A 15,496-nucleotide genomic window follows, 5' to 3' on the forward strand; every position below is an offset into this window, starting at 1 on the left:
GTGTGTGTGTGTGTGTGTGTGTGTGTGTGTGTGTGTCTAATGCTGTTCTAAATTAGAAAGTCTTGGTATTTATTCATATACAGAAATCAATTATTTTTCTTTTTTCTTTTTTCTTTTATGTTGTGCTCTTGCATACAGTACATCATCCCCCATGTTTTTTATTACATTTTTTTTTGTACAAGGTGGACAATATTGGACTTAAAGTCACTTAAAATATTTTAAGTGATCAATATATAGAAGTTAATTCAGTTAAACTGGGATGAGTGAATCACTTACATCACTAACTGTATTACAGTATGATGTTTGTTGATGTAGTAGGACTTTTACTTTAACTGTGCAATAAATGTAATTAAAAACACCGATACAGAGACAGCGTATTCATTTATTTATTTTTGGTTGGTGGGAAATACCTCAAACTATTATTAGAAACCATATTTGTACAAAAGTACAAATACAAAAATACATTCAGAGGAGGAATAATATCTTAAAATTTGCAGGCCCGTATTTATTAATGCATTATTTTATCAAACCTATACCTCCTGTTAATAATGTGCAATCTTCTTTTTCTTCGGAATAGTGCCACAAACTGATATATACTGTATATGCTGTCTGCTGTAGTTTACTTTTTATTTTAAATTACTTTACAGAGTATATATTTTATTATGAATATACATTTGGTGTGTATTTGGTTATACTGTAGTTACTGTAAAGTGTGTACTACTGTAAGCGTGAATAATGACATCATACATGTCATACATCTACCAGCCACCAGATGGCAGCAAGTAGTCAGACTTTGTTTAAATGTGGGTCAGTAGCTTTGGACCCAAATCTAGACTGTATTAATAAACTGTTGAAATGTATCCAATAAAATTAGTGTAACATTTTGCGTTTATATTATTTTGTTAGATTGCAAAAAATATATTTAAGTTATGTTTATCTACATGTAACAACTAAATCATAATTTTTAAACTGTAATTTCAAAAGTAGATTTCATTAAGTTAAATCAGATACATTCTTACTTTTTAGATAGATAATATTTAACACTGTTGAAAAATTATTTTAACAGTGTAAACAGCACGGTAACATGATAAATGTACATTTTATTACCTTTAATTAAAGCTTGCTAATATTTTAGTTATTGGATATACTGTATTAGCTCAGATGCAGCTGGTGTATTTGTCAGTCAGACTTCATCCTGACTCTTTCTTGATGAACCCTGTCACCCACTGGGACAGACACTTTGTTTTGCATTCTACTGGCAGAGAAATGTGCCAGAGGATTTACCACTCATGCATGAAGAGGAACATTGTGCACAAAATAAACAATGGCAACAATTAAAGGGATTCTGGAGGAAAGTCTCACAGATGTCTGAGCAACATTTTGTGTACATTTGCCTAGAAAGAAAAAAATATTACACAATCACAAAAATGTTTGACACATGTGATGTTTGACATGGATATGTGATCAACGTGATGTCTCTTATTCTAGAGTTTCTGACAAGAGTAAATACTGACATCAATATCAACAACAAAAGACAGATTTGAATTATTCTTAACTATAATATTCACATTTTTTCATACATTCTAAATGACGTGACTATTTTCAGGTTTGCGTTGCCTTATCCTGGCTCAAATTAGGCAAGCAAGATCTTTTTTTTTCTCAACCTAAAAGAGATAATAGAATCAATTGTAACGTGTTTTCATGTAAATTACTTTGCATTTGGATCAAGAATACGCTAAAAATGTAATAACAGTGGAATTATTGATTTATATTTGTGCCTAATAAAATGTCTCATGATCCCCGTGTTTACAAGCCATAACGCCGCTTCAAAAAGCCACATTACTACATTTCCCAGAAGGCAACTGTATGACCTTTAAGCCCCGCCCATTTATTATTCCTAGCTTCTCGCCTCACTGTTTTGCTGTGATTTTCTGCTCCTGGGGGGACACACCTCGTCCTGCGACACAACTCATCGTCTTTATTTGCACTTTAAGAAAGCAAAAATAGACAGAAAAAAGGCTTCGAGTCGCATTTAGCTGCATATTATCGTCGAGGGTGGAGGAATTCTGCTGGCTTCACCGTGCCTGACAGGTTTAGGAAGCGCTTCCCACCTCCCCTCCGCGGAGCCTCATCCGGCAGGACCAGTCGTTGTGGTCGGGCTGTTCATGTTCGTGAGAGCTGGGTCCTCTCTTGTTCCAGCGCGGGGCTGCGGGGCCGTGCAGCCGTGCTCCGGGTCGTTTATACGAACCTACAGAGCATGTTAATCGCGGCAGGCCAAGCGGCGGACGGACTGGAGATGCCCACAGGCTAACGCCGCTAACGTACGCGGACCACGGCTAGGTCGCAAACATTTGGAGCTTAGCACACAGCTGTCAAAAATAACAACGCAGCATTGATAGTCATTGATTTTAGGAGTTTATTTTTTTGTTTACGAGGACGAACAGCTAAGAAAAGATGAAAAACAGAGGCTAGCTAAACAACTAACACCAAAAGAGAGTAAAGGTACAGTTTACTAATGATTCACTCATCTATGAAGTTGTCTCGTATCGACTTGTTTAACAAAGCCTAACTTGAGCATGATAACCAAGTAACGAAACAAAGGCGGTGCGATAAGATAGACGTTTTCATTACATCACTTTAAAACACTAGTTTGTTCACTTTAAACCTGTTCGCCATGACGGAGGGGAACGTTCAGCAGCAGAGGACCCCTTTAGCCCGAGAGCTAACCAGGGTGTTCAGCAGCTACAACAAGCACTCCATCCAGCTGAGGAAGAACCTGAAGGAAACCAACGCTTTCTTTCGGGAGATAAGGCAGAACTACAGCAATGCCAGTGCATCAACAACAAGCTCGGATTCAGCCTCTCTGGAGGCAGGTGAGTTTCAGCACTCCTGTCCCTCTGCAGCACCTGAGGTGGTAAAAACTAGCCACCCACAATTGGATTAAAACCTTCTGTGGCCTTGAAGTGAAGCAAGAAGTAACCAGTTAAGTGATTTACTTCTCCAACTGGCGGGCTGAGAGAGAAAATCCATTCATTAGAGTCATGGAAGGAGATTAAAGCCCCTGTGAAATGCATGAGCAGACTAAGAGCACCAAATATGCTGAGATTTCTGCACCAGCTTGCTGAATGTCTGACATGGCAGTCTTTTTATTTGGGCTTCAGTGGCTGGTTTTGTGCTGCTTATCCTAAACCCCAGCAATATTTTGAATCTGTTGGCCTGTTTGTCCAAACTTTTCAGCATGTGATGCAGACATAAGCTGTGAAAAGATAATCAAATTAGCAATTTAATTATGGCCGACTTGGATAGAAAGAGTGGAGTTTTCCATGAATTTGCAGCTTTACTCATGGTTTAAGAATGGAGCCACATTTCTAATTTTTAAAACTCTTTGATTAGGTTCATATGATACATGTAAATGATTAAATTGATCCTACTAATTAATGCACACGAGCCACAAAACTGCCTCTATTTTCACAGTGAAGTTGCACAAGAATAAGATAACTGTTTGTCCTTTATCCACCCCCACTCATCATAAACTTTATCTATCTATCTATCTATCTATCTATCTATCTATCTATCTATCTATCTATCTATCTATCTATCTATCTATCTATCTATCTATCTATCTATCTCNTCTATCTATCTATCTATCTATCTATCTATCTATCTATCTATCTATCTATCTATCTATCTATCTATCTATCTATCTATCTATCTCCTCCCACTCTCCCTCCCATCAATCAATCAATCAATCAATCAATCAATCAATCAATCAATCAATCACAGTTTCATACACTGTGGCATTAAACCATCCTAGATCATGTCCAGATATAGAGCACAGCTCCAGCCTTGAAATTTCTCATCTGAATATTTGCTTCAACGAACATGAACCAGGCTCCAGTTCTTGGCTTCTGGTGCCCACCACCACCGCAGCAAACCTGCACACTGTGCCAAGCACCCCCCCACCTGTCCATCTGTAGTTCAAGCTCAAGTAATTTGTAATTTCTTCAGTGTTCACAATCCCAGTAAAATAGTTTCTGATTTAGAAGCTATTAATGTTCAGCTCAATCTACCCTAAAAATAAAAATCTTTTCAAATATTAAGTTTTTTTGTTGCAATTACACAAGTAGATTAAATGTTTTGCAAGCCCTGATTAATTTAAAATTACATTTACTGTCTAAAAATATAAAAACTAGAACATGAACTGATATAAAAATGTAAATAAATAAAGCAAAGAAGTAGGATAATCACCCTTTTCTAACTTTTAAGTGTGAAATAAAAGATTTGTAAAACTAAAGTTTAAAGAACCTCTACCCTAAGAAGGATATCCCTCTGTGTTTTTCTTTATACTATCCTCTGCAGCTTGGCTTTTCTTGGTTTCACATTCTAGGTAGTGCCACCTGATACTAGTATTTATTATTTTCTGGTCTACCTGAGTCATCTTATACCATGTGATCACGTTGAGGCGCTGCAGACAGACACCTGTTGGTGTCTGCAGCAGCCTGCAGAGCTGTTACACTTCACTACTGAAAGTTTGATGTGATTTCCAGCATAAATCACACATTTCTATTTTGCACATATGGCWTAAATAATAAATTAACAGCAAGCTGCTTCAATGTACAGCTAATTTTTTACTCTTTCAGCTGAAGTTGAACTCAGTTGGGATCTTTCCCAAAAGATATTCAGATCTTTTTATGTTCCCTGTTCCCACAGCAAGTCATCCTCTTCCAACTACTGTCCTCTGACTACGTCCATATTTCTCCTCTTTGTCTTTTTCTCTAATATCCTTCTACCAATAATACCCACTGTCCCTCCTRTGGACATGTCCAAACCATCTCAGTGTCTAACTTTATCTCCCAGTTCTTGTCCTAGTTTAGGGTTTTGTCACAAATCACTCCTGCAGCTTTCCTTTGTCCACCTCCTTCTTCACCTCTTTACCACACTCCTGGTTCTCCTGGACAGTTGACTCCAAGTACTTGAAGTTCTGCACCCTTTGTGACCTCTGCTCCTTGTAGCCTCACCGTTCCACCTGCTCATTCACACACAAACGTACTCTGTCTTGTACAAACGCTTGTCGTGGACTCATTGACATCAATACTGAGTAAACTTTATTGTATGCAATTATTCATCAGAAAAACCATCAACAATTAATTTCTGCCACTTTGCAATGACTGCTGTTAGTGCCATGTGATGATGTATCTTTGTGTAACCCTACAAACTTGTTTAATCACCTGAAACACTGTCATACCCGGAGGATGAGGAAAGAGTGCAGTCGTCAACTATTAATTGTTATTGGCTAAATGCCTCAATTAATCATGATCTTTTTTTTATTTATTTTTGCCAATTTTGCCTAACCCTAGTCACAAGTTATATTGTAGTGTAAACACAAATCCACTCACAGAGGGGAGCTGAGTGTTCATTAAGGTTGGGCATAATCGTATCGTGAGCAATTAATCGTCAGAAAAACATGAATTATTTTTTGGCACTTAACGATTAATACGATTAATGTCACCAGGCAGAGTCTGCTCGGTGCTCCTCTCCACTTCAAATATGACGAACTTATTTATCTCTCAACACAATTTAAAATTTGAGGTATAGCCTAAAGTCTGTAATTTTGACACAATTTGGAACAGATGTTTACGAAGAGCAAATGTTTCCCACTAAATTGGTCCTGTGGCTAGTAGGGATGTCCCGATCCAGATTTTTTGGCTCCCGATACAATCCGATTTTTTTTAACGATTAGTCTTTCCGATACCGATCCGATAACTTTATTTCTTTATTTCTTTCCAAGTGATAAGGTTGGTAGTATTAAAGCGAGCCCTGCTGTTCCCACCACGAGAAATATCCAGTTTGCAGATTTTGCAAGATGCAGTTTCAGCATCATTGTTTTCCATGGAAAAGTGTTCCCACACTGTGGACATGGTTGCATACTTGTGTGCGTCTTGACTTCTTAACGGCAGTTGTAAAGCTCTCTCTCTCTAATTCTCACTTCTCTCTGCAGGTCAGCTCAGCTGCATTTGTTTCCCAACCCATGAGGAAGAATTCCTACGTAACACAGTTGGTGCTGCCCCGTCTGTCCTGGTTCTGGGTCAGGACTGCGCTGCCCGCTACCAGCTGCTCAACTGCCTCCTGGGAGAGAGGCTGCTGCCMCTGGGCCCTGAGGCCGGAGAGGCGTGCAGGGGAGTCCAGGGCCTGGTCTGCAAGAGGAGGAAGCTGTGTTTCACCCACGGGAGGCAGACCCGGATCAGCCTGGCGCTGCCCGGTCAGTACGAGCTGGTGCATCAGCTGGCTGCCAACCGAGGCCGCTGGGATACGGTTCCGCGGGAGGACCTGGAGATCCACGAGGAGTGTGAGGACCCGGCTCACAGGTTGGCTGAGCTGGAAATCACTCTGCATCACCCCATGCTTCAGGTAGACACCAACATCTACAGACCTGACAAAACACAAATTACGATGCCAGTTCTGGGCATTTGTTCTGTGATGGTTTAAAATATATACTTATCACTGTTAATAGAATTTTCTCAAACAAATAGATTAATTACAAAAAAAAATCTATGTATAAAGTAGGGGTGCAACGATACAGAAAATTCACGGTTTCAATACTTTAGTCTCACGGTTCGATATATTTTCGATACAAAAAAGAGAAATGTCCATGCTCTTTTTAACTTGTAATTTATTTAAATTAATTATGACCATTTGTTTAACCTCAAAAGTACAGTTTTTTAAATTAAATGTTGCTGAAAAAGCAAGTTTCTCAGTGGATCTGCACTCGACAAGGCAGCCTAGGTGGAATAGTCGAACACAGATCCACTGATCCTTCAACACAGAGCATCTTCAGAAGACAAGCTGATAAAATACATTTTAAAAATCTGTATTGTTCGATAAAAGTGTGTATTGAACCTAAAGCACTATATTGAACAGTTCGATGGGGGTACATGTATTGTTGCACCCCTAGTATAAAGGCTTAATATGTACCCTGCTGCTCAGGTTTATTTTATTAAAGTTTTGTGATTTATAGCTGTCATCTTTGAGACCCTGTCACACTAGACAACTTATGAAACATTTTTTACATTTAAACTGCTAATAAAAGTTATATATTTGGTTAATTTGTTAGAATTACAGTATGTACACGCTGAAAAGAAGCTTCCTGTTGAGTTTTTTCAATTCCATCTTCAACGTAGACGTCTTTAAAATGTTCATAAGTTGATATAAGTTGTCTAGTGTGACAAGGGCTTTAGAGGCTACATTCAGCTCAAGTGTGTGGGCTTCTGCTTTTTATAAACTCATCTGTGGTCTAATGTACTACCTTATTTAACAAGCTAGAAAATACCTTATGGTGATAAATTGATTTAAAATTTATGGCTGTAATAGCGAGTTCTTTGATTTTATGTTGTTCAACAAAAGGTTAAACTTTAATTGAATCAAGCTTTTTAAAAATATATATTTTTAAATTCTTGAAGATTCTTCTAAACAAAAATGTGTGAAATTTTCATTTTGGTGAAACTGAAGAATTTAATTGCCTTTTGTGCAGAGGTACTTTAAACAGATCAATCAAATAATTGGGACATAAAATAACGAACAAGTAAATTAAGCAACAACAAAAGTTGACAGTTGTTTTGAAATACTGCTCATTTGTTTTAACTTAATTTAATTTTATATGTATAATTGTGTTTATTTGTACTATTATACATCCTCGTTTCTAAAGTAATTTAAAAACTAGGACTAGGTAAGATTATGTAATTTATTTTAAGTTTTGGGAGGTGGTACTTTTTGTCTCTTTAACACGTTTTTACTCACGTGGCTGAGCTCAGAACAACCGATTACCAGAGGGGATTATTTAAAACACATTTCCTGATTTGTGCTACTGTTTGGGAATGCACTTGTTAAAAACAAGTCTTAAAGTTCAGGTTGTGAGGACAAAAGAAGAAATGCAGGACAACAAAACCAGCGTGACTCTAGAAAAAAAAATCACAGCCTCTTTCTGGAGGGAGGTGGTCTGGTCATGGTGTGAGGACGGCAGTCATTCTTGTCATGTGGTGAACATGTAAAATCTGCCTCTAATCGTTTAGACCGAGGTCGTTTAACGAGCGCCACACAGTCCTGGAAACTGAGCTCCTCTCTGCCTCGGAGCGGCCCGCCCCGGCCGGCCCCCTTACGTAAAGCCTCTGGTCTGGTGCGATTCACATGACTGGGTCGTGTAAAAAGAGGGGCAAAAAAAAAAAAAAAAGATTTCAAACCTTTGGCTGTGATACCATCTTCATGTTTACAAATAAATTCTAGGACACTGGCGCAATGAAAACAAGTTATGAGGGTTTTTTCCAAAGCACGAGTCAAGATTTTTGCTTCATCAGACCTAAAACAGAAGGTCCATTCAGGAAGTTATTAATCAATCATTATTTAGCTTTTTTATTAGAAATCAAATTTTCATCAGTGTTGGACTCGCATCATTCTCACACAGATGAAATAAATCTTCAGATTTAGTGTTTCGGACAAAAACTACAAATTTAAAGCATTTTAATGGCACAAGCTTTTACACTTTTTACTTTATTATCACCAACATCCAAAAGGTGAATCTGTTTTTGCCTGTGTTTGTCTCTGCTAGCAAAARATTTCAACAACCCCTGGATGGATCTAATGTGCTGCAGCTAATCAACCTTTGACAGAAAAATAGCTCCAACTCAGACATTTGTGAAGAGACTGAGCTAAAAGTCYGTGTGGTGGTTGAGTCATCTCTAAGCACTAACAGGTCGAGCAAGATCTTTGTTTAAAGCTTTGGCTTACAAGGCGTAAGCCGACACGCACTTCTTCTTCTTCAAAAAGCTGCTGGTTTTYTTTAGATATAGTGATAAATAATCTAGTCTTTGTCCCAGATAACGACAGTGGTTTGATCTTAATCAGGATCTGTTTGTTCCTTAAACTGTTCTTCATGAAAGTGATCATCTTCTCCTTTTGACTGGACACCAAACATGGGTTTGTCACAAGCTGAGGCAGAGTGCTGCTGGGCTTTATGTTGCTGCTGAATGAATAAGACAGAGCCATGTTTAGTGGGCGATAAGTGAAGCCACAGAATCTCTCCGCTCGCTGTGGTATTCACACTGTTCTGTTAGAATCACAGCACCCTGCTTCAGAGGCCTCCTGATGACAACTAATTAGTTTTTCATCATCCTGAACCTTACCGTTGTCTTTAAAGTCGGTTTAATTARGAAGACACGAAGGGACCAAACCTACCACAGCTTTTCTAAAATCCTCCTCTGCACATGTTTACGTTGACCACCTCACAAATCTGTTTTCTTGCTAACAGAGCTGGGTTAAATCACTTCTAAAATATGCAGAATGAAGAAAGCTGTAGGATTTGTCTTTGTATTGTTTTTAGGATTTAGCCACAGAAATAATGCCGTGCTTTAAAAACACACTTGGTAACTTCAAACCGCCTCAGACCTCATGTTGAAGAGTTGTTATTGGGAACGGGCTGCATGAATTCAAACACTGCGCTGATTTTGATTGGTCATGAACCAATGTTTGCAGGCTATCCTTGTTCCAGAAACTCTTCAGGCCGACTCGCCTCTTGTTTCTTGGAGACAGGACTGACTGTCTCTTTTGTTCAGATGTTGGTCGTCTCTGCCTCTTTTCTCTGTTTTTTTTCTCCCTGTCACGGATTCCCTCTCAGACTATTTATGGATTTATTTTTGTTGATGTTTTTAATTATTAAGGGTCATAAAATTTATTCACATACGACAGTTTTTATTTCTTTCTTTCTCTCTGCCTCATTACGGACATTCTCAGGACCACCACAAATATTTTTTTGTGGCATTTATGTGATCAGAAATAGAAGGGGCATGTGATGAGTGAGTGTGGCTGAGCAGTTGTTTATAAGCAGGACCTATAATTTCTGATTAAAACAGGCTCATTTAATTCTGGGTTTGGTGACTTGTCATTCTCGAAGGAGTCTCTGAAATCACTTAAGTTCAAGGGAGTTTTCAATTTCCTCATGTGAATTTCAAACATATTTGAAAGATTTGTGCAACCAATTTTGTCCCAACATAGTTGCAAATTAGTTGTGGGAGTCTCAAACCAGTCTCAGTTTAGTTTTTAGGGGTTTTTGAGCCCTACTGACCTCCTTTTTTGCAGATATCTATTACATTAAAGTTATTGTAGATCTCCCTTAAATTTAGATTTTTAAGGGAGACTTTAAAGTGTCCCTTAAAAAAAGGAGATTTTAAGGTCTAAATTTTTTTTCCTTTACATTTTTATTCCACTCAATGTGTGATTTATTTATTTTCTATTATAACTTTTATATTGTGATATATATCGTTACCGCCACCCATCATAATGTATATCGTGATATGAATTTCTTTGCCATATCGCATATTCCTACACAAAACCTGTTTAATTCTCTTCGGCTGACAAAGTCATCAGAAGATCTGTGTGCGTCTCTGTGGCCTGAGAGGAAACCTCAGGTTTAACTCTGTGGTTTTGTAGATATATTTTTCCCACACTTCATCACTATGGCAGCTTTTTCCTATAAACATAACCTCCTCGGGTGAAAGTTAAGAGGTCAACACGTATGCACGCACAACCGCCTGACGAATAAATGTTCCTGGAAAATTTAAGGGGGGGGCTCATCTGTGTTTGTGTGGTGAGGTGTTTTCTTTCATGGCTTTCTCATGTGTTTTTCCATTTGAGCGTGTATGTGAGCATATTGTAGGAATTTATCACAAGGGACAGAGTTTATCTGTCTGTGTTGATCTCGTAAGAGTTCACAAGTAATATAGAATTATATTTAAATCAATGCACAGCTTGTTTTTAATCATTTTTGATCGTTTAATCCATTCCCATTGCCGCTGCAACAAAATACATTTCTCTGCTCAGGGTCAAAAATTAAATATTCTGTTTAATTGTCCTGATGCATCTCAGTGATCCAGGTAGAAAAATCAAAAAGAAAAAATTAGTAGGTCCTCTGGACGGACCTACTAATTTTTTCTTTTTGTTCTGTTTAATTTAATTGTGTTTTTGATGTTTGTGGTTTGTCTTCAGAATCAGTTTTATTGCCATTGTCAATGAACAGGATTCACAGACTAGGATTTTGCTTTGMTGTAAAGGTGCAATAGGTATCAAATATAACAAATGAAGAAAAAAAAAACAAAGGATGAAGGAAAAATATAATAATATATATATTATATTCAGGAGGCGAAGGTGATGGTGGCACCCTGTTCCAACGTCCAGCCCATAGAAGAAGCCCTGGAGGACTGCACTCGCAACATGATTCCCATCATCCTCTACGCCATCAACCAGGACTCCCTGACCTCGGAGCAGGCGGCTGAGCTCTGGAAGGTCAAAGAGATGCTCTCCTTCCCCGTCTGCTTCATCCGCGTCCCCGACGCAGCGCCGGCGGCCTCTCCGGAGCCCGGGCGCCGGGCGGAGAAGGACCGGGAGAAGAGCGCCTTACAGAAGCAGCTGCTCTCGCTCGGCCTCTTAAACAGCCAGACGGGGAGCTGTTCCTGCGGCGCCCCCACGCAGGTCCCCACCCCGGGGGCCAAGCCCCAGAGCGTGCTGGGGGAATCATTCGAAAGACTGCACCGGTTGCTGGTTCCGTTCGCTCGCCAAGTCCTCCAAAACCAACAGGTGGAGGCCGCCAACCTGCTCAACAAGCTTCACTGTCGATGTCTGGATCTTTTCATCAACCAGGTCAGAAGATGACGTACAAAGTGTTTGCTGGCTGCTCTTTATGCTTTTGATCCTCAGTTCTTCTGACGAAAACTAAAGCGGAGCTTCTGTTGTCCCTGCAGGCCTTCGACATGCAGCGGGACCTGCAGATAACCCCCCGCAGGCTGGAGTACACCCGCGAGAAGGAGGGCGAGCTCTTCAACTCCTTGATGGCCATCGCCAACCGGAAACAGGAAGAGATGAAGGAGATGATCGTGGAGACCCTCAGCGGCATGAAAGAGCAGCTCCTGGAGGACGCAGCCAACTTGGAGTTTAAAGGTTGGTGAGGAYACTCTCAAAAACCACAGACAGGATTAAAATTAGACCTTTTCCTTCCTCCTTTTGAGTCGAGGGATGTTTAAGCAATGCTCTGTGTGTAAATGTGCAGGTGTTTGATAACCTTTTAAGATGTTTCCAATTTCATTTACTACTTTAAATCTCGTACAGGTGTCGCACAGTTGTTTGAATTTTGGATACATTTTTTTAGAAACACAGCTTCTTTAGTTAGTAGACAGACACGCTTTGTGTGCGTCTCAATCCTTCTCAGTTTTGTTTCTGTTATTCTAGAGAGCTTATTTTTATTTACACCACTCAGGCCTCGAGTTCCCAGATAAGTAGAAAAATATAGAATAGTGACATTTCACCACCTTTTATTTAAAGGGATCCACGATTAGTTGTAACATTAGACTTTATTTAATAAACATATTTTTTTGACGGAGAGGAGAAGGTAGAAAACTGAAAATATAGATGGAGGACAACAGAGCTGCTTCATGGAAGAAGAACCTCAGCTTAGCCTGTTAGTTTTAGCATTAGCCCCGACGCTATCACCATATTTATGTATTAGCTCAGCGCTACACATTTTCCTCTCATCGCTGAGGTCCTCCATCCACATGACAGAGAGGGGAACACAAAAACGACTCAGCCTGCAACTGAAAATATGGATTGAGGACTTGAGTTTAGCTTTTTAGTTGCGCTAGGGCCAAGCTAATACATGTAAGGCAATACAGCGTCGGCGCTAGCACGAAGGCTAACAGGCTCAGCTGAGGTTCTTCTTCCATGAAGCAGCTCTGTTGTCCTCCATCTATATTTTCAGTTACAGGCTGAGTCATTTCTACCTTCTCCTCTCTGTCAACGCTCTCTGGTTTCATTTAAGAGTCAATCATCAGATATTGTCCAAGATTAACCTTCAGGGTGGATATAGCTCGCTCACACCGAGGACCTATCAACGTCATCATTTACCCAGAATGCTTTGTGTGCAAATAAAATGGCTCCGTCTGTGTTAAAATATATTTTTTTAAAAATTACAAAACTGAACAGCCTACAGTATTTTTACAGTCTTTATTTTATTATTTTATTTCATTTTGAACTTAATCTGCTCTTTTAATTTGAATCAGTTAGTGAGCGGTCCAACACATGAAAAGGGGCATACTTTGGACTTGGTTTTAACTTATGGTTTATATGGACATGTTAATGAAATTATTGATTCCCGTATTTCTGATCATCTGCCTGTTTTATTTGAGTTTAAGTTTGCAGAAGCCTGTGCCTGATTCGCGCGCCTTTGTGCGCTCCCGTCGCCTGATCAACGCACAGACAGCCTCAAATTTTAAAGCTGCTTGTACTGATTTGGAGTTTCCTTCTGTGGATGTCCACCAGTTTAAAAATATTGATCAGCTTCTGGATGACTTTAATTCTGTTTGTACTAATATTTTAGATCTTATTGCTCCTTTTAAATCTAAACGTGCTAAACTAGCTACAGAGCCCTGGCTGAATGATCACACTTGTGCACTTAGACGCAGCTGCCGGCGCGGAGAAAGGAGGGGGAAAAAAGACAAGCTTCACATTTCCTTGGAGTTGTTAAAAGATTGTTTATCCAAATATCAGGTTGCTGTCAAAAATGCAAAGACTCGTTTTATCTCAAATTTTGTGTCAAAATATCAGTAAGCCTCAAACTCTTTAATTCTTTGAACTCGCTTTTAAATCCTCATGATTCATCTTGCCTGAATCCTTCTGCTTCACTGTGTGAAAGGTTTTTAAAATATTTTATAGATAAAGTAAGTGCTGTCAGGTTTTTACTTTTACACAACCCTGATCCTGTTATTTCACATGCATCTGCATCTCCTGCTGTTTTAGAGTGTTTTGAATCTGTGTCTGTTTCTCATATTTCTGAGTTAGTTCAACACCTGAGGTCTTCATTTTGTCCAGGTGACTTTATCCCCTCCAGACTTTTGAAAGAGGCCTTTACTGTTGTTGGTCCATCGGTAGCTGGTTTTGTTAACTTTTCCCTTCACTTAGGGTGTGTTCCAGCTGCCTTTAAACATGCCGTCATTCAACCTCTTCTTAAAAAGAACAACTTAAGCCCTAACAACCTTTCAAATTTTAGACCAGTTTCAAAGTTGCCTTTTCTCTCAAAAGTTTTAGAGAAGGTGGTTTATCTTCAGCTTCAGGACCATTTAGAGCTGAATGGAATTTATGAGAAGTTCCAGTCTGGTTTTAGGTCACGTCACAGTGCTGAAACAACTCTTCTCAGGGTGTGTAATGATGACTTGCTTTTAACTGCAGATTCTGGTGCTTCTGCTGTTTTAATTCTTCTAGATCTCATTTCTGCCTTTGACGCAGTGGATCATGAAGTTGTAGTATCTCGTTTGGAGCAGTCAGTCGGGGTGAAAGGCTCAGCTCTTAAATGGTTTGAGTCTTACTTATCTGATAGGAGTTTTTCTGTACATATTGGAGATTTTTATTTCTCAGAGGCTCCTCTTAAATGTGGGGTACCTCAAGGCCCCATACTGGGCCCCATTTTATTTTCTATTTATTTGCTCCCACTGGGGTCCATCTTCAAGAAATGTAATGTGTCATTTCATTTTTATGCAGATGACATTCAGATTTATTTACCTTTTAAGATCTGGTGGACCTCAGCATATGGAAAATCTGCAGAATTGCTTAAAGGATGTTAAAAGTTGGATGGAGCTAAACTTCCTTTGTCTGAATGAAAATAAAAGTGAAGTCATTGGGTTTGGCAAAACTGACCTGCTGGTAGGATTTAACAATGCTGTTGGCTATTTGGATTTTGATTGTCATTTTATTAGGAATCTTGTAGTTCTTTTAGACAGACATTTTAAATTTGACAAGCAGGTCAGCGCAGTGGTCCGGTCTAGTTTTTATCATTAAGGCTCATCAGCAAAGTCAAGCCTTATCTTCCACATGATACCCTTGAGTATCATGCTTCTATTTTCTCCATACTGGATTATTGCAATTCTCTGTACAGTGGGATTGACCAGTCTTTGCTCCCCCGTCTTCAGTTGGTTCAGAATTCTGCTGCTCATTTGTTAATGGGGACCAAATGATCTGAGCACATTACCCCTTTWTTGCATTCCCTTCACTGGCTGTCTGTTTTGTTTAGGATTGTTTTTAAAGTTTTACTTTTGGTTTTTAAATGTTTAAATGGTCTGGCACCTGGTTACCTTTCTGAGCTTCTACACAGTTACCATCCAGGTAGAGCTCTGAGATCTGAGGATCAGATGGTTTTGGTGGTTCCCAGAACCCAGCTAATGAATAAAGGGGACAGAGCCTTCTCATCTGTGGCTCCTAAACTTTGGAACAGTCTGCCTCTTTCTGTGCGGTCTGCCAGAACATTTATTGAGTTTAAATCTCTTTTTAAAGAACCAACGTTTTGGTTTGGTTTTTAACTCCAGAGAGCACATGCAATAGCCTAGTATCTATCTATCTATCTATCTATCTATCTATCTATCTATCTATCTATCTATCTATCTATCTATCTATCTATCTATCTATCTATCTA

The 15,496-nt window shown here is 39.2% G+C and overlaps 1 protein-coding gene across 1 annotated transcript in view; it reads left to right on the plus strand.

Annotated features, from left to right (window-relative positions):
- Positions 1-1,902: 1,902 nt before the first annotated feature.
- Positions 1,903-15,496, plus strand: part of dstyk (dual serine/threonine and tyrosine protein kinase) — a 25,467-nt gene continuing 11,873 nt past the window's right edge. The window contains exons 1-4 of the mRNA XM_014006338.1: positions 1,903-2,873; positions 5,999-6,408; positions 11,182-11,682; positions 11,784-11,979. Coding sequence (XP_013861792.1) covers positions 2,675-2,873; positions 5,999-6,408; positions 11,182-11,682; positions 11,784-11,979 — 1,306 coding nt within the window. The 5' untranslated portion in view covers positions 1,903-2,674. The remainder of the gene's footprint in view (positions 2,874-5,998; positions 6,409-11,181; positions 11,683-11,783; positions 11,980-15,496) is intronic.

The sequence above is a fragment of the Austrofundulus limnaeus genome, unplaced genomic scaffold (assembly GCF_001266775.1).
Source record: "Austrofundulus limnaeus strain Quisiro unplaced genomic scaffold, Austrofundulus_limnaeus-1.0 Scaffold35, whole genome shotgun sequence".
NCBI lineage: Eukaryota > Metazoa > Chordata > Actinopteri > Cyprinodontiformes > Rivulidae > Austrofundulus > Austrofundulus limnaeus.